Here is an 18,938-nt window from a genome sequence, read left to right on the forward strand (position 1 = left end):
CCGGCGCAGAGTTAGAGAGGGGCTAGATATGTTTGTTTTTCCTCTGTACAACACCCAGACACCTGTCTGTCTCCCCTCCACCCAGGTCATCTACAGGGTGCTGGACCCCGCCATCAGGATCAAGGACCCCTACAGCCCCAACATCCAGAGTAGGTCTCATTCACGCTCTCTGGGGGGACTGATCACACCGCATCACACATTTATGTCATCTTCTGTTAAAATAATATGATCACAGCAGAATGATAAAACCCGAATTTCAACCAGCCTCTCGTAGTTACCTTCTTGCCGACGGGTCCGCCGCTTTTCACCACATTTTCCCTTCCCCGCTGAGTCCGCCGCTCTCTCCCGGTTATATCTCTTGTTCTTAATCACCCGGGACAGATAATGGTGCGTTCCGGCCTCCCTCTCTCTGGGGTGTGAAACACGGCCCTCCCGGGCGGAGGCAGATTGGGCGTAGGGAGATGGGGAAAGCAGCTGTTCCGACCCCCACCCCCCAGCGTATTTAGCCCGGCGGGACATGAGAGCTGTTCCCAGAAACTCAAACCCTGTTTCCTACGACGTGGCAGAGGTTGGCTTGTTCCGTTGTTAAAGGCCTGGATATAACCATCCCTCCAATCCCTCCACCTGACCGCTCCATTGTCTGTGAGCCCATATTCTGAGGTTTTCAGCTTCCTTCACTGCATTTCGCTGCGTCTTCGGTCTCACCGTAAGACAAGACGTGGGAGTTTATTTCTCCACTCACATTGTTGTAAACGCTGCCTTGTGACACTGAACCCGGCCAGGCCTCTTTTTGCAAGACCCTCCTCCAGCTTACGGTGCACACGGAACTCATTACGGGGTTCTTACCGGGTCCTTGAGGTGCTTGAGGTGCTTGAATTTCATCCTAAGTCCTGGAATATCTTGAAAATAGTCCTTTTTTGTGGCAAAGTGCTTGAAAAGACCTTGAAAAAAACAAAAAACAAAAAAGGCTCACTGAAAACCTGTGATATTCCCCCTGGTTTTCTTATTCAACTCGTAATTTAACAAAACATTTCCAGAACTGCTTTTACGATGTAAATTTACTCCAGAGTGGTTGGAAATAGATACTTATAATAGTTGATGACAATGAGGTTAATAGTAGCTATATACAGTATATATATATATATATATATGTATATATATATATAAAATAGATATACTAATATAATTAGACAATGAGACACAAATTATATTATATTTTAATTAATAAAGATCATATTTAAAAAATGGATATATCTGTTTTGCGTCAAGTCCTTGAGAATGCAAAAATAGTGCTCAAAAAGGTACTTGAAAGGTATTTCATTTTGTAATGCCATAATGAAACTCTGCCATTCACACTGACGCTAGGATCCCCGTGGTATATTATGCGTTGCTTATCGTGACACTAAATACTTCTCTGTAGTTGAGTATGTGTTCTTCGGTATATTCTCTCTGGACTCTTGGATGGTCCTGATGCTTTGTGTTGGGACACATCTTTCCATATATTTCACTTTCAGGTTTTTAAACGTTTAGCCCACGTCCCCTGACTTTTCTTGCTCCGCGAGTAGGAGGAATGCGTTACAATCCGCTGTCGCACCACTAGAGCACAGAGAGACAGTGTCTCAACGCAGTGCGGTCAGAGGGATTAGCTCTTGTCCATCAGAGAGAGGGAAGCCCGGCTTTGAAGTTCTCTCGAACACGGACAAGTTTGCAGCTGAGTTCGACTCTTGACCCAAATCATTTTAAGTGTAACATTTGAAGAGCTGTTTGGGATTTACAATTGCGGAAAGACCTATTAATTACCATTAAGTGACCTTTTCAAAAGGCAGGGTGGTGCCCTTTCAGTCAAAACATTAATAATGAGAAGTTCATTTTATACTTCTTGGCAGTTTATTATTCACAGCTTGACAACTTTTTCATCGGTCTTAACAATATGCATTCACTTCCAGGAACTTAAGCTATTCTAGCCTTGTTCTACAGCTATAGTGGCGGCGATGGTAATGAATCGTTATATATTATAAGTAGCCCAACTAAATACACATTACTGTATGTATGCTTAACCGAATCGTAGTGAGTATTTTCATGAAGTATTTTCCATGCATTAGGAGCTATGCTTTTAACGCCAGCTATTTCAGTCAATCCCAAGTAATAAATTGCATTCTTTGAAATAGTGCTATTTTAGCTTGGCAGCCATATTTCCCTACAGTAGGTATGGGAAAATAGGCCCCAAGGTGCGAGAACAATGCCGGTGTTTGTGTGTGGGGTAGAGCGATGGGAGTGGTGTTATGTCTGTCAAGGTCTGGTGAACAGAACCAGCCTGTGTGTGTGTGTGTGTGTGTGTGTGTGTGTGTGTGTGTGTGTGTGTGTGTGTGTGTGTGTGTGTGTCTGTGTGTGTCTGTGTATTGCTGCATTAATAGCGGGGTTCGCAAACTTTTTTTTATGGCGAGGCCTTGAAAAACTAGACTTATCAGCCTATAATAAATTGTTGTGTATCTTAGATCTTTGTGAAAGAATACATATAATATATGTAATATCAACAAAAAACAAGAAAAACAATATACTGTCAAAAAAATATTTTGCTGCAGATCTCCTGCAATTCATTCACAGTCCCCAGTCCCTTTGTCACTGTTAATTACATATCTATAAGGCGCTTCACCAAAATGCCCCAAACTATCTCAGTGAAGTGTCATTCCATCTCATTGGTAGAATGCATAGCTCCACTGATCAAATCCCACTGGCCATTAATCAGGAATTTAAATATAAGTAAATGTAGATGTAATATTTAAGCTGATAATGTCTTCAAAAATTTAAGTTCATGCTAGCTCATATCAGGCACTAACAGCTGCCCGGTTGCCCTCAGCAAGCAGATTGAGTCAATTGGCAACCATTTTGTGACCACTGGCAACCTTTGGCAACCACTTTTTAACATTAAAAATAGAGAGAGCAAACCATAAAACATGCACCCCAAAAATAAATGAATTTGTTGCATTAGTGATATTGAAATAATAAAAAAATAATATTTTTTTCCGTCCTGTTCACTGTATTGCGTGTCGGAAATGATGCATTCATTGAAACCCAGAAAACCGTTGGCTACCACCATGAGTATATTTCAGACCTTTTTTTCACCATACCTGTGTTTGCATCCCTGTACAGATAACTAAAACTAAACGAAAAACTAAAACTAGGTGTGAAAAAACACTTTCAGTTAAAACTAGACAGAAAAAAATTAAAACGAACTGAAGCTTTATTGTGTACTTACTGAAATAGAATAAATATATACAGGAATTTCTTTAGTTTTAGTCTTTTTTTCTAGTCAATTTGGTCAAATTTGTCAACATAGAGCCGTTACAATAGAAAAAATAGTTCTTATCTTTATAGACAGGCAGCATTAATAATGAGCATGGCTCAGACCTCATCTGGTGGAGAGCTACTTTTAAATGGAAAGATGCTAATTACAGTTTACCCTCGTTAACAATGATGGGATAACCCTGACGGTTGACATTCTTATTGTCTGTGTGGTGATCATATGCTGTACATGTGGGTGTAAGAGAGACACAGAGACACAGGCTGAGTGTGATCAGACCAAGTGTGACCAGAGGAGTTTGTGTTATCACAGCTCTTGTCTGTCTTGACTCGTGTTTCTTCTCCTCTGAAGATTCAAATTCTGTAAAGTATCAGATAAGACACTTTGGTTACGGTTATAAAGCTTTGAAACATTCTCCTATGTCACATTTTAATAATTGGGCTGACGTATAACTGCATAGTATCTTATTTACTGAAAATATAAGGTGACTAAAAACGGCAACCATATTTTCAGTTTCATCAAACAAAAGCTGATGCCTGGTTGCCAGCCTGGCAACCACTTTTAAAAGTTAGTTTTGAGCTCTGTAATATGTTGTTTCTCTTTACGCCTGTGAAAAGCTGTCTATGAGTGTGTTTTCATATGCGTTGGTTGATTTTACCGCCATGTGCACCTCATCACTGCTGCCAGAGAACAGCTGGACTGCGGCAGCAGAGAATGTTCCATTTGCAGCAGCAGCAGCAGCAGCTGACTGACAGATCGACTGACTGACTGATTAGTTTGGCCCAACAGGGTGGAACGGGGCCGAATAGGGGTTATCATCCCATGCTGCGTAAACTCCCTTTACATGATACGGAGAGGAGATTTGTTCAATTTAGCAACGGGAAGTGGATAGAAGTACATCAACGGCACATTCCATCTAAGTCAGTCTTTGGGGGGGAAAAAAATAAAAAAAAAATCTTAATGTGGAAAGTGAGCGCTGCCAGACCCCTGGACAGTAGACAGCGCTCCTCTCTCCTTTCCAACTATCATCAGTTCAACTCGGGCTCAAATTTTATTACCCCTGTCAACCCTGTAGACTCAATACCTGTGGCCCCCACCACCACCAGACCCCCAAAATTTCCCTCAGTCATAAACTTAACGTCAGGAATTACTAAGCCAACGGTTATTCTCAGAGATATTCTCCGCCAAACTCCGGTGTCCGTAGAAATGAAGACCTGTCCGTCTGATCTTTTCACCTAAATTCTGCCCTTTCTGTCCTCTCTCTCCCGCTTGTCTCCCTTCCACGGCACCCCCCGCCCCAGACCTTCTTAAGATCACCAACCTGCGGGTCAACTTCACCAAGCTCCACACGCTAGGGGACAACCTGCTGGATCCCCGCGCCGAGATCAAGGAGAAGTACTACTACGCCATGTACGAGCTGGTCGTCCGCGGCAACTGCTTCTGCTACGGCCATGCCTCGGAGTGCGCCCCCATCCAGGGGATCAGCGACGACATCGAGGGAATGGTGCGTTACAAAAAAAAACAATATCTACAATATATTTGCCACAATATCGAAACAATGTTTTTGTTTTTTTTCTATTTTTGGGGCCTGGGGAGGTCGTCATCAAAGCAATGTGTCTGTCCGCAGGTGCACGGCAGGTGCGTCTGCAAACACAACACCATGGGGTTGAACTGCGAGCGGTGCGACGACTTCCACAGCGACCTGCCCTGGAGGCCGGCCGAGGGGCGAAACTCCAACGCGTGCAAGAGTGAGTGGGGGGCGGGGAGGTGTCCAAACGTGATGCAAAAACGTATTCAGACTTCTTTTCTCTAAACGTCTGAACGCCATTCAGCCTCGTTCGTATAAAGGATTTGATATCGGAAGGCGGCCGCAGTTGAAATGTCACGATGTCAACGTTACCAACCGCCATGTACTGTGTTCACACCGGGTGCCGTAAAGGTTCTTGCAGGAAGTGGTGTAAAGTATCTTGAGACCCTGAAAACTGTATCTTTTTACCTGAAAGTGATGATTGAGATCATTGTATTGAAAAAGGTATAACATGACTTACTATATGAGTGACCGAATGCTTGCTTCCCTGTCGCCCTCCACAGGGTGTAACTGTAACGGCCACTCCAGCCAGTGCCACTTTGACATGGCGGTGTACCTGGCCATGGGAAACGTGAGCGGTGGCGTGTGTGACGACTGTCTCCACAACACCATGGGACGCAACTGCGAGATGTGCAAACCCTTCTACTACCAGGACCCCACCAAGGACATCAGGGACCCCCGGGTCTGCATGGGTGAGTCTTTGTGTGTGGGAGCAGCTTCACACAGGAACGTCCACGATGATTTCCATGCATACCCACTTCTTGTCGGTACGTCCTCGTTGTCGTCCCCCCCCCGTGGCAGCTTGTGACTGCGACCCGGACGGCTCTCAGAACGGAGGGATGTGCGACAGCCACACCGACCCCTCCCTGGGCACCGTGGGGGGCCAGTGCCGCTGCAAGGCCAATGTGGAGGGGCCGCGCTGCGACAAGTGCAAAACGGGCTTCTTTGGCCTGAGCGCAGACGACCCTCAAGGCTGCCAGCGTGAGTAAACAGCAGCGGGTGAGGGAAAGTCAAAGGAATGATGTCAGGAAGCGAGTCACATGTAACAAAAGGTCAATAGTGATGGAGGAACACGGTTGCGCTTGTTTTTCTCGCAAAGGGTGCGCCTGTCCAAATCCTGCACTCTGAGGGATACTTAGCGCCGTGATTTGACAATGTTTAGTCTGTTGCTAGGATTTAGAGTAATCTAGGCTGGTGGGACATGATGGTTAACATGATACGGTACAAGCTGGATGGAGAATTCCATTTCTGAGCGTCAATTTGGCAACGCTCACTCACACAGTATCAGCTTTGGCCCCGACTAACTTATTTTTTTTCCCCTAGCCTGCCGGTGCGACCACAGGGGCACGGTGTCGGGACGTTCCCAGTGCGACCCAGTCAGTGGAGACTGCTTCTGCAAGCGCCTGGTCACCGGACGCAGCTGTGACCAATGTCTGGTGAGAGAAGTATAACGCTGTGATGAGATCCGGATCTGAGCCGTCGACTCCCGTCCGTCTCCGAGCCTCTTCAAACAGATGACTCTGGTTTTGTCAGTTATTCCACTCCTGCTTTACACCATTCATTTATTTCTGGTAACCTGCTCCAGTACTTTCACGTCTCGCTCTAAGAGCCCCAGGTGGTGCACAGTGGAAACCCAATATTGAATTGGACACAAAGGAAATTTGCCTCCTGCTTTCTTTTGTTGAACTCGCATGAGTAAGCACTTCAACATAGGATGTACCAAAAATGATTTCGATTTGAACTTGAATTCATTTTCATTTTCTGATTTGGAATCTAAATTATAATTGTCCTGAACCCTATCTTTTAGTCAGTAGCCCATGTTATGTCTATGTCTGTCTTCCCCTCTATATTTTTACTGCGTCTCCCAATTAGTTCACTGTCTCCATTTCCCTGTTTTTGCTTTCTACGACTACCCACCTGAAACCCCCGTGGCCGCGAGGTCTTATGTGTGTGATTTTCTTCCCATTATAACATCACCTTCCTCCCTCTCCCAAACCCTCGTGCGGACAGGAATAGTGGCCAGGAATGTGAGCTCCTGCCCGGACTCTCTGTCTAAATTTAGCCAAGGGATTTAAGGCCCTGTCCGGTTGGTGTGGGTTACAGCAGTCCTAAAATGGTCAGGTTTGGACCAGTGTCAGAGACGGACGCCTCTTCACTGATAAGCCGTCTCTGTTTTGAGTTTCTGCAAGAAGATGAGACAGATTAAATCCCCACAAGTGTGTGAGTTACCGAGAGTTATTAGTCTCGAAATCATGGGCCTGAGGGAACATTTAATTAAACAGAGGCACGGTGGACGATCTCTGACTCATTCCCACTCAAGTGAAAGCGGCAGAAGTGGTAGTTCCCCTGCCTGTTTGTGCGATACACCACACCGGTGTGGTGCAAACCATCTGTCTGTATGTCTGTCTCTCTCTCTCTTCTGTCCTTTTCTGTATACCTACCGCCCTACCTGCTTTCCTGACTCTGCTTGTCCTGCGTTTCAGGAGGAGCACTGGGCACTAAGCCATGACCTGAACGGCTGCAGGGGCTGTGAGTGCGATGTGGGTGGAGCCCACGACAACCAGTGAGTGTTGTTTCTGCCTTTATTAATCAGCGCAGTCTCAATGAACGTCTTGACTTTTTCTGTTTTATTTAATTTTATTATTATACTATTTGTTTCGTTATTTTTAAACTTTTTTTTAATGCTAATTGTCTGTAGATACGCACCAATAACCACCATGACAAATTCCTAGTACATGCAAATGCACCTGGTAGAATAAAGGGATTCTGATTCAGATTTTCTGATAAGACATTAAAATCGACGCTCCGACCAGGAGATATAATTTAGAATTGTGTTAGTAATGGTAAGTAATGGATTTAACTTCTATCCACCGCAGATGCTCCATGGAGAGCGGCCAGTGTCGCTGCCGTAGTCACATGACAGGACGTCAGTGTATCCAGGTGCAGTCTGGGTACTTCTTCATGGCTCTGGATCACTACCTCTATGAGGCCGAGCTGGCCAAGATGGGGCAGGTGAGAGCCCACAAAAGATAGAATCCATATTTCTGTCGAGTGATGTTCGAGGCTTAAAGCATTGCTCAAAGGACAGAGTTATCACGACATTACAGAAAATCTACAACTGAGTCTGGAATAAACTCATTTTGCTTGCGTGCTAAAAGGTCTTTGTGTTTTCGCAGGGCTGTACGGTGGAGACCAGGGAGCACCAGCCCGGTCGCCCCGCATCGTGGACCGGTATTGGGTTTTCCCGGGTGCCGGAGGGTGGTACCCTGGAGTTCCTCATAAGCAACATCCCGTACTCCATGGAGTACGACCTGCTGATTCGCTTCGAGTCCCAGGTCTTAAAGATAATGGTTGTTTAAAGGCTGTGGTTCCACCTCTAACCATCACCGATTTATAGAACAACTTTTTTTCGTGCATGATTCCTCCTGTTTGACGTATGTTATTTTAGGATATTAAATACTGAGTTGTTGAATGGTGGGCATACATTATACAAAATAAAATGACCATACTAGCTCTCCATTGTGAGTGGGTATGGGTCGTTACCAGCCAATATACTGTATATTGTGCAAAACACAATGCAGTTGTCGATTGTGGATCCAAAAATGGTTCTGTATGTGTCCTCTCTTTATAATATTACTTCTTTACCAAAAAGTTTAAATCACAATCACAGTCAAAATCACAGTAATCCTAGTTTTAAACTTGAAAATGACTGATGATTGATGGTAAAAGAAATAGTATTTATATATATATATATATATATATACAGTATTTATATATATGATTTTTTAATATCCCCCCCAAAAATTCTTGTGGCATCCAATTTTTATATCAGAATATATATATATATATATATATTTTTTTTTTTATCATCTATTTAACTGTAAATAGAATAGAATAGAATAATATTGGACTGACGTGTGAAACCAGCATCTCCTATATTAGGGAGTCAGTGAGTCCCTCATATAATATATAAATATTTTAACCACAGTTAGTTTTCCTGTGTCTAGATGCCACGGGACTGGGAGGAGGTGCATGTAACGGTGATCCGTCCGGGGTCGATCCCCACCAGCAGCCCCTGCGGGAACACGATCCCAGCTGATGACAGACTCACCGTCTCCCTGCCTGCCGGGGCCAGGTCAGCAGGCCACACATAGACACACACACACACACACACACAGACACTGTCTCAAAGTGACGTCAGTGGGTTCTGGTAACTGTGACACTGAATTTTATTGAATGTTGAAGGTTATTTGAATTTATTCACCCCCATATACACCGATTAGCCACAACATTAAAAGCGCCACTAATATTGTGTACTTCCTCCTCGTGCCACCAAAACAGCTCTGACCCGTGGAGGCATGGACTCCACAAGACCTCTGAAGGTGTCCTGTGGTATCTGGCACCAAGACGTTAGCAGCAGATCCTTTAAGTCCTGGAAGTTACGAGGTGGGGCCCCCATGGATCAGGCTTGTTGTTCCAGCACATCCCACAGATGCTTGATTGGATTGAGATCTGGGGTATTTGGAGGCCAAGTCAACACCTTGAACTCTTTGTCATGTTCCTCAAACCAACCAAGTAACATCCACATGAATGCCAGGACCCAATGTTTCCCAGCATAACATTGCCAAGAGCATCACATCTTCTTCCACCTCATAGTGCATCCTGGTGCCATCTCTTTCCCAGGTAAACAATGCACACGCACTCGGCCATCCACATAATGTAGAAGAAAACATGATTCATCAGACCAGACCACCTTTTTCCATTGCTCCATGGTCCAGTCCAGACAGGGGTCAGCATGGACACTCTGACCGGTTGGCAGCTACAAAGCCCCAGACGCATCAAGCTGTGATGCGCTGTGTGTTCTGACACCTTTCTATCATAGCAGCATTAACTTTTTCAGCAATTTGTGCTGCAGTAGTTTTTCTGTGGTATCGGACCAGATGGTAGGTAAGTATTAACCACTGCATAACGGGAACACCCCACAAGACCTGCTGTGTTGGAAATGCTCTTACCCAGTCGTCTAGCCATCACAATTTGGCCCTTGTCAAAATTGCTCAGATCCTTACATTTGCCCATTTTTCCTGCTTCCAACACAACTTCAAGAACTGACTGTTCACTTCCTGCCTCATATATCCCACCCCTTGACAGGTGCCATTAGAACGAGATGTTATTCACTTCACCTGTCAGTGGTTTTAATGTGGTGGCTGATCGCTGTATAAACAAGATGATATAAACAACATTAATTTCATGTGAACAAAAGTGTTTTCTTCATGTGCTGTAGGTTTGTGGTACTCGCTCAGCCCGTGTGTTTGGAAAGTGATGTGACCTACACACTCCGCTTCGAGTTCACTCGCTACATGGACGCCAACAGCATTCCCGGCGGGGCAGCCGACACCTTCGTCCTGGTCGACTCTGTAAGCCCAATTTTTTTTTTTTTAAAGACAAGATGAGTACTTTATTAGCAAATACTAGTCAACTGCTCCACATTGTAGATACAGTTGTACTTCATATTAACAACCTCCAAACCAGTACCATGTGCAATATGCATTAATCAGGGTTCTTACCAGGTGGGGGAGGTGCTTGAAGTGCTTGAATTTCATCCTCAGAAATTGAAACACTGGAATACCTTGGAAATAGCTAAAAAGGGCTTGAAAGTGCTTGAAAAGTCTTTGGGGAAAAACATGTGAAAAACCTGTGTTATTCCCCCTGTTATAGTTATTGAAATTGTAAAATAATAAAAACTGTATGTACATTTAATCCAGCATGGTTGGAAATAGACACTTACTGTATAATAGTAGATGAGATAAATTTTATATATATATGTATATATTTCTTTTTTCTTTTCTATTAGGTGATATGATCAGAGAACATAATGTGCAATTCCATAGGTATGCCTATGATACTTGTCTACTTGCTATAAATTGTTGGATGAGTAAAGAATTCTGAAAACTAAATGAACGGAGAGACGGAAATACTACAGTAATAATCGGCCCCAAAGCCAGGAACTCTCTGCTTTTTCATTTTGTAATGCCAGAATGAACCTTGTTAATAATAATAATATAATATCGATCATATAATATCAATCATCATAATTCATGGCTTCTCTCCCTCCCACTCTTTCCTCTCTCTGCTCGATACATACTCTCCTATTCCCCTATCACCCAGATTGCCTTGTTGCCACGCCACACCTCCCTGGAGATGTTCAACGCGGGCGACCCATCCTCCAACACCAGGAAGCAGACCTACGAGCGCTACCGCTGCCACGAGGGCGCCAAGAGCGTGGCCCGCCCGCTGATGAGCGACACCTGCGCCAAGCTCGTCACCAGCATGTCGGCCATCATCCACGATGGAGCTCTTCGTGAGTGCAGGGCAAAGTTTCATTCTTTTTAAAGTTGATGAAATATGTGAAATTGCATTTTATGTCTTGGCTTTTTGGGTTTATTCTCAAGCTCGTCTGATATATCAGTTTGGCCAATATCTTTTTGAATTTTTTGACCACAACGGGTTTGGCAGTTATACAGTTGATGTGTCCCCATTTTTAATTAGGTATAATAAACAAAAATATATTTATTAACATTATTATTTACCTGTACTTGTCTGTTCTACTATTAAGTTACTCACCGAAATAAGTGCGGAAGTACGACTAGGCATTATTAATCCATCCATGTTTGCTTACACTGGCCTTTAGACACGTACACAGCTTTCCAAGCAGGAAGCAATGCTGCATTCATGGAAACTCGGGTAAACAAATTTGTTTCGGAAGTGATGATGCGTTCACTGGAAATGTCATTTAAGAATGTCTTTTACATTTTTTATCTATCAAAAAGTGCTTTATGTGTTTATTTTTATTTGTTTCCTTATTACTGAAATGTTCTCAAATATAGAAACATTAATACAATATACGTTTTTCAAATTGATTCTGAAATTTTGCACATTTTGACAAAATACTGGTCAAAACATCGGTAATGGTGGGCTACAACTCTCCGAAATCAGGATCAGCATCAGACCCAAATGTCGGGCTCTAGTTTATTCACTTGTTCCTGTCTACTCCCTCTGGCCCCAGAATGCAACTGTGAACCCCAGGGATCCATCAGCTCTCTGTGTGACGTCCGCGGGGGTCAGTGTCGCTGCAGACCGAATGTGATCGGGCGTCGCTGTGAGCAGTGTGCCGCGGGAACCTATGGTTTCGGACCGTCGGGCTGCATTGGTGAGACATCCGGGAAAGAAAGGGAACACATACTAGGTTAAAACTACGGAACTCACAAGGGGCACTTTTTCTTAAGTCAGACAAGGAGTTTTCTTTAAAATAGCTTACTTGAGTCCTTTTAACAAGATCCTTGAACATTATCTAATTTAAATGACTTTGAAAGTCGTTTTAATGAGAAACTTCAAACTTTTGGACTATTTATTTATTTAATCTTACCCCTCAGGGCTTCTGTGTAAAACATTTAACATCAACTTTCCTCAAGTCTTATACAATTTTTACAATGACAGGAACATTTGATATAGTGTTATAGTGATAAGACAATTATCATCATTGTGTGTGACACTTATTACATGTAAGTTACTATTCAGTGTGCTGGCGCCCCCTACTGGTTGTGGACACACTCTAGCATAATGACTCTACTATGAATACACTTTTATTTTTTTTGTTTTTCTTTCATATTTTCTTTTTCATCCCCCTCCCTACCACTCACACCTTCTCACCTCCGTCCATCCCTCCCTCACTTCACCCCCCCCCTCCCTCCGCCCAGTCTGCGGGTGCAGCATGGAGGGCTCCGTGACGCGGCTCTGCGACAAGCTGAGCGGCCTGTGCCAGTGCCGCCCGGGCGCATTCGGCCAGCGCTGCGACGGCTGCCAGGCCGGCCACTGGGGCTTCCCGAACTGCCGGCCCTGCCAGTGCAATGGGCACGCCGAGGAGTGTGAGCAGAGGACCGGGACGTGCCTTCGCTGCAGGGACAACACCGGAGGGGACAAGTGTGACAAGTGGGCAGAAGAAATTAAGGAAGGAAGGAAGAAATGAAGGAAGGAAGGAATGAAGGAAGGAAGGAATGAAGGAAGGAAGGAAGAAATGAAGGAAGGGAGGAACAAACAAGCGAGAAAGAAAGGGATTGAGTTTCAAAAAGCATCTTTATTTAGTTCATGTAGTATGTACTGTGGGTATGAGCACAAAAAAGAGAACGAATCAATACATAGAGAATTAAATACAAATAAAATAAATAATAATCAAGCAAAAAAACAACAAAAAAAAACATACAATTAAAAACCATCCAATGGGAAACAATAAAACAACCGGTAATATTTCAACACCAAAGGATTCAAGCAAAAAAAGAGCAGAGCGAGATAGAATATAAGAGAAAGAATGACAGAAGGAGCAACGCCCACCTGAATGACCTTGAATTCTCGATACTGAATCTCTCACAAACAGGAACACCGAGAAAGGTCCAGTCCGGGATAAAACGCCTCAATTTTTTTTTTGTAGGTGTGCCGACGGTTACTACGGCAACCCCGTTTTGGGCTCAGGCCACCACTGCCGCCCGTGCCCCTGCCCCGACGGCCCCAACAGCGGACGGCACTTTGCGGCGTCCTGTTACCAAGACAACCGCAATAGACAGATCGTCTGCAACTGCATCCAGGGCTACACAGGTGACCTTCCTCCGCCGCCTTTCACGCTTGTTCCCTCGTTTCCGGCTTGCCTCCCCGTCGTCGCGTAAAATGGAGATTATTATGATTCGGATTAAGAGCAGTGATGGCGGTTTAGTGTTTTGTCGCGGCACGTGGGCGTGTCGTTTCACAATGAGACGGCGTACCCGTCGCCCCTGCGTGTCTCTTTTCTTTTTTCCTGGAGCGTTCTCACTGGTGCATGGTCGAACCGTAACCTGTGCTGTTTCCTCACTGGCACAGGGATAGTTAAGCGCTCCGGGGCGACCATATTTAAGCGTGAGTAATGGTGGTGACCCCTTCCTCTACCCCGCCCTCTCCCCCTGACCCACCGACCCCCCATGCACGGCTTCAGCGCCCATCCCTCCAACGGTGCTGTGCCACAGTAAACTCTGCCTGCCTGAAGGACCTGGCTCAAAGTGAAAACAAATGAATGAATAATTTGAGTAATATAGACCAAATATACATGATAGACAATTCTAAAATGCTGGTCTGCGATTGACTGAAGGTGCAGTAGAACTTCAAATACAGACAAATCTGCTAACTGGCAACTAAAGTCATTCCATGCGATCGGTGCTATTGGGCCTTTGTATCTCCGGAATTTTTAATAACAAAGTGTTTTTATTTTTTTTATGTTAAACCTCCCAGAAAACATGTTCTCCCACCTCGGCACAAAAGCCTTATTCACCTATTACACGTACATTACTTATGACGGGATGTAATGGGGTGGAAAATGTAGTGCTAAAATGGCTGCTCACAAAATATATATTCAGGGTGAAATTCATTATCTAATCATTTGCAGTAAATAATTAATTAATTCAACCTTTATTTATTCTTGAAAATCATTAAGGGCATCATTTACAATAATGATGAGATTACATCACAATTCATAGTGCTTCTCAATAAAAGGTTAGATACACACAAAAATAAACGGGAACAAACACAAACAACAACAGAACAGAGTCAAACACTGTTAAAAACAGTGACATTCTTGGGCGGAGCAGTTTGCAACCATGGACCTAGATTGAACCATAGATACAACTGTGTCAAGTCTCAATGTGTGTGCAGCTCAGAAACTAAAAGCAGTTTTTCCAAATGTAATGTTTACATGCGGGACTTCAGGCGTAAGTCAATCATTTGAGCGAATTTAATAATGAGGTGATAGGATGGCAACTTGTCATTTATGGCTTTATAAATAAATAAAATGACAGTAAATAACATGTTATTTTTCAATACATATCCCAAAGAATCCTTTTCTGAACAGTTTTTTCTATCTATTATCAATGCCAGGGTGGATGGGTAATGCTTGACAGACCTCATCAGACATTATAAAACATCTAATTATCAAATTATAACAAATAATGGTATCATTTAACAGCTTTTGAATTGAGCTCCTCAGATGTCATTTCCTCTTTATGTCACTGAAAGCTTGTGGATAGGGAAACACAACACAACAATACAAACACAATACACTTCTGAAAATAACACAATTGCGATGTCATAGATCTTTTAGTCTTTAATATTTGTGATTCAACTTCTATGATTCCATATACAGACATGAATATAAACACTAGTCTTTTAAAAACGTATAAAAAAAAACCCCCATTATTATTTACTTTGAATAACATTTCCTCATAAAGTATGTTAATAATGAACTTCATCGTTTTTTAGCTTGGCGAACATGTTGGCAGATTGTGATTATTTTTATTTTATAGACTTGTGGACCCAAACAGCACTCCTCTCATGGAATGATTTACAAAGTTTTATTTATGTGATTTCAAAGAATTTGAACCAGGTCTGCGTAGACTGCTCCCCACTCAAGGACCTGACCCAGAATAATCATTTTATCTGTCAATGCATATCAAAAACAGATGACAGCGGTAGTAAAAATTGGTCAAATTGGGCAAGTGTGAGTAGAGTGTACAGCTGCCGTGAATCTGGGTCAGTTTCTTACTTTCTCCCATACCGAGCAAGTTTAACTTGTAACTTCACTCTGTAGCCGGGTAGTGTTAAACGGGCGTGGGGTCTATGGGAAAACGTCTGGAACCCTGGAGCAAACCCTGCGGTGCTGAGACATCCATGACTGTCCCTTCATCACTAACTGGCTCTGTAGCTTCGCTAATTAACCTAGTTCATCAAATCACAGGAACCAAAGATGTAAATGCATAATAGTTGCATAATAATAAAAAATTAAAAAAAAAGCATATTTACTGTGATATGTATCAATATCACCGCAGCAACGCCTTTGTCAAATAAACAAAATAAATACAATTATATTGCAAATGGAGTCATATACTTCCTCCAGGCCTACTTTGGAGAAAGTTCTCAAAATCAAAACAAGTAATTGACAAAATAGACAAGCACAAGAAATATACAGAGTAGAATTGATAATGACATTGAAACAATGACATTGAAAAAATGAAATAAACCAATTTGCAGTGTAGCATGTGATAATGATAATAATAATAATAATAATAATAATAATAATAATAATAATAATAATAATCAACTTGTAAAATAATGTCCTGTAATCTACTGAAGAATGTTGTGTTCACAGTGACCCTTAACTAATGACAGTCAGTTAACCAAACCCAGCAGAGTGAGTATGGACTGAGAGTACAAGTAACAATACTGATTACATGTGATTACATAACACCGACACCAGAACAACACTCTCAGTGGAACTCTCATGATAGCCCATACGGAGTTGAGCCGTAGATTTTACTTCCCCAGATGTTATAAAAATATTTTAGGGGGAACATCGTGAAATATATCCACGCCCGTGAGCCTCACTCGTTCCTGTCTCCGCCCTCCCCTTCGCCCAGGCGCCCGCTGCGAGGAGTGTGCACCGGGTTACTACGGCAACCCGGCGCAGCCCGGGGGCCGCTGCCAGCCGTGCCAGTGCAGCAACAACATCGACATGTCGGACATGGACTCCTGCGACAGGCACACCGGAGAGTGCCGGAAGTGCCTCTACAACACGGAGGGCCCCAGCTGCGGCATCTGCAAGAGCGGCTTCCACGGAGACGCCTCACGCCGCAACTGCAGGAGTGAGTAGCAAAGTGGAAGAGATAACTCAACTTAGATGTGGATGTTTATGGGAGAACATGTTTTGGCAACCTCGTCGTATAGAATTATGGTTCATTTTTATACATAGTAATGGCAATTTCCCCCGAGTATTTCTTCAAAGTTCTTGCAGTGCATTCCCTTCTTTTGATCGTGATTCAACACAGGGTTCTTATTAGGTCCTCGAGGTGCTTGAAGTGCTTGAATTTTGTCCTCACAAATTCAAGTCCTGGAATACCTTGAATATAGTACAATTTTGTGCTGAAGCGCTTGAAAAGTCATTGGAAAAAAGAAAACAAAATAATTGAAAACCTGCCATATTCCCCCTGGTTATGTTATTTAAATCATCACCTCATAATTTTCCCAGAATTGCTTTTTTGAATGAATGCAGCTGTCTGTGTAAATTAGGACTTTAATTAGTCATTATATTTCATTTTGTAATGCCGGAACAAAGTGGCCCTGTCAGTATCCATCTGCATCTTTCGCTTCTCTCTCTCTTTCTCTCCTAGAATGCACCTGTAACTTCCTGGGCACGTCGCACAGCCAGTGCATGGAGCGCGACGAGTGCGTGTGCCAGCGAAGCACCGGCCAGTGCCAGTGTCTCCCAAACGTGGGCGGGCTGACGTGCGACCACTGCGCCCCCAACCACTGGAACCTGGCCGGCGGGAGGGGCTGCGAGGCCTGCGGCTGCGACCCCAGCAACTCCGTCACCTCCTCCTGTAACGAGGTGGGACGCATTCCCAAGGCCTCTCCCTATGGGTTTCTAAAATGGTTTTGTTGTGTTCTTGTTCTTGTCTCATTCTCACCACTCCCCCACTTGCAGTTCACCGGCAAGTGTCAGTGCCGTGACGGCTTTGGAGGGAAGACCTGCACGGACTGTCAGGAGAACTTCTGGGGAGACCCGAGGACTCAGTGCCGAGGTGAGCGGCCGGGGGGTTGTGATGAGAAATGAGACCAAAGCTCATTCTACGTACCTCAGGGGTTAAAGGTTAAGGGTTGAGGTAACCCAATAACCCCAATGTAAGACGTGACAATACGAACGCCACCGGTGGGACATTATCACCCACACCCTCTTCATCAGCTATTATTATTAACAATATAAAACAGAATCCAGCCTTAATTTGTGTTGAATTTAGGTTTTTTCATACTTAGATAAATCTGCGAATGGGCTGTGCTCATTGGCTGTATGAAGTGAGTATGAAGTGTGCATGCAGGGTTGATTTTAATTGTTTTTTTGTACCGTCTGGGGTCAACACCAGGATCGCATATGGGTCAAGTGGAAAGTACAGTAGGTGTAAACAGGCAGTCAAAAAAAAATTGGGTATAGGCAACAAGTGGAACCGAGCATTAAGACCTGTGGTGTAAATGCAGCCATAGAATCGTATGTTTTAGTTCAAAAATAACAACCGTTAGACATCTTCTTTACTTTTTATAATACTTCTTGACTCTCTTTGACTCATTCACCTTGATTGGGCAGTGAGGTAGTGACTCTCTTACTGTCAAAATACAGTAATAAAAGTTCATTTCAGCTTTTAGAGCTTTCAGAAAAGGAAATAAGCATATACAAAACCACAAGAAATGTACTTTTTTAACACATATAAAATCACACAATCCACCCGTGTTTCCATGACGCCGCCGGCCGTGACCGCGTCCGTCTTTGTTTGTTTTGTTTCTCCAGCATGCGACTGTGACTGGCGCGGCATTGAGACATCCCAGTGCAACCGGGTGACGGGCCACTGTGTGTGCCAGCAGGGCGTGTCGGGTGTCCGGTGCGACCAGTGCGCCCGGGGCTTCTCCGGCCATTTCCCAAACTGCCAGCCCTGCCACCAGTGCTTTGGGGACTGGGATCGCATTGTGCAGGTGCTTACTCTGAAAGAACCTTAAAGGGTATTTTCGCTCCTGTTTCTCAAAATGTGGTATGAATTTACTGTGCTGTAATGCGAGAATCAGAATCAGTTTAATTGGTCAGGAGCATTTACATATACCAGGAATATGTTTTGGTTAGGTTTGGTGCGATTTTCTACAGACAATTAACATAAAAAAGTTTTTAACAGTTTGAAAAAAATGAAAAAAAGGAGAATAGAAATAATAATACAGTTAAAACAACATTTTGTAACTTTTTTATCTTAAAATAACAGCTTCACAATCATGTTGATGGTACACTGACTTGTAATATGGAGAATGGCACCTCTTTCATTCCCCCCCGAACGCCTGTTCTTGCACTATGTAACTTTTGTGTTCGGCTAAGTTTGAAAAGTGTGTTATGCTTTACGGCACAACGTCACTTTCTTGATGTTTGGGTCCGGTAATTACGTTTATTTT

The 18,938-nt window shown here is 43.6% G+C and overlaps 1 protein-coding gene across 3 annotated transcripts in view; it reads left to right on the top strand.

Moving 5' to 3' along the window:
• lamb2 (laminin, beta 2 (laminin S)) overlaps window positions 1-18,938 on the top strand; it is a 44,156-nt gene that overhangs the window by 18,835 nt on the left and 6,383 nt on the right. For 2 of the 3 annotated variants that reach the window (XM_080014693.1, XM_080014692.1), the window contains exons 7-26: window positions 86-149; window positions 4,603-4,805; window positions 4,929-5,049; window positions 5,393-5,581; window positions 5,691-5,870; window positions 6,213-6,325; window positions 7,373-7,452; window positions 7,766-7,901; window positions 8,066-8,224; window positions 8,897-9,024; window positions 10,171-10,303; window positions 11,055-11,247; window positions 11,953-12,096; window positions 12,644-12,875; window positions 13,372-13,535; window positions 13,794-13,829; window positions 16,376-16,600; window positions 17,126-17,343; window positions 17,440-17,536; window positions 18,295-18,476. In XM_080014693.1, the coding sequence (XP_079870819.1) occupies window positions 86-149; window positions 4,603-4,805; window positions 4,929-5,049; window positions 5,393-5,581; window positions 5,691-5,870; window positions 6,213-6,325; window positions 7,373-7,452; window positions 7,766-7,901; window positions 8,066-8,224; window positions 8,897-9,024; window positions 10,171-10,303; window positions 11,055-11,247; window positions 11,953-12,096; window positions 12,644-12,875; window positions 13,372-13,535; window positions 13,794-13,829; window positions 16,376-16,600; window positions 17,126-17,343; window positions 17,440-17,536; window positions 18,295-18,476 (2,997 nt within the window). The remainder of the gene's footprint in view (window positions 1-85; window positions 150-4,602; window positions 4,806-4,928; window positions 5,050-5,392; window positions 5,582-5,690; window positions 5,871-6,212; window positions 6,326-7,372; window positions 7,453-7,765; window positions 7,902-8,065; window positions 8,225-8,896; window positions 9,025-10,170; window positions 10,304-11,054; window positions 11,248-11,952; window positions 12,097-12,643; window positions 12,876-13,371; window positions 13,536-13,793; window positions 13,830-16,375; window positions 16,601-17,125; window positions 17,344-17,439; window positions 17,537-18,294; window positions 18,477-18,938) is intronic. The other variant, XM_080014694.1, reaches the window with a different exon arrangement.

Source organism: Zeus faber, assembly GCF_960531495.2.
Source record: "Zeus faber genome assembly, chromosome: 15".
Taxonomy (NCBI): domain Eukaryota; kingdom Metazoa; phylum Chordata; class Actinopteri; order Zeiformes; family Zeidae; genus Zeus; species Zeus faber.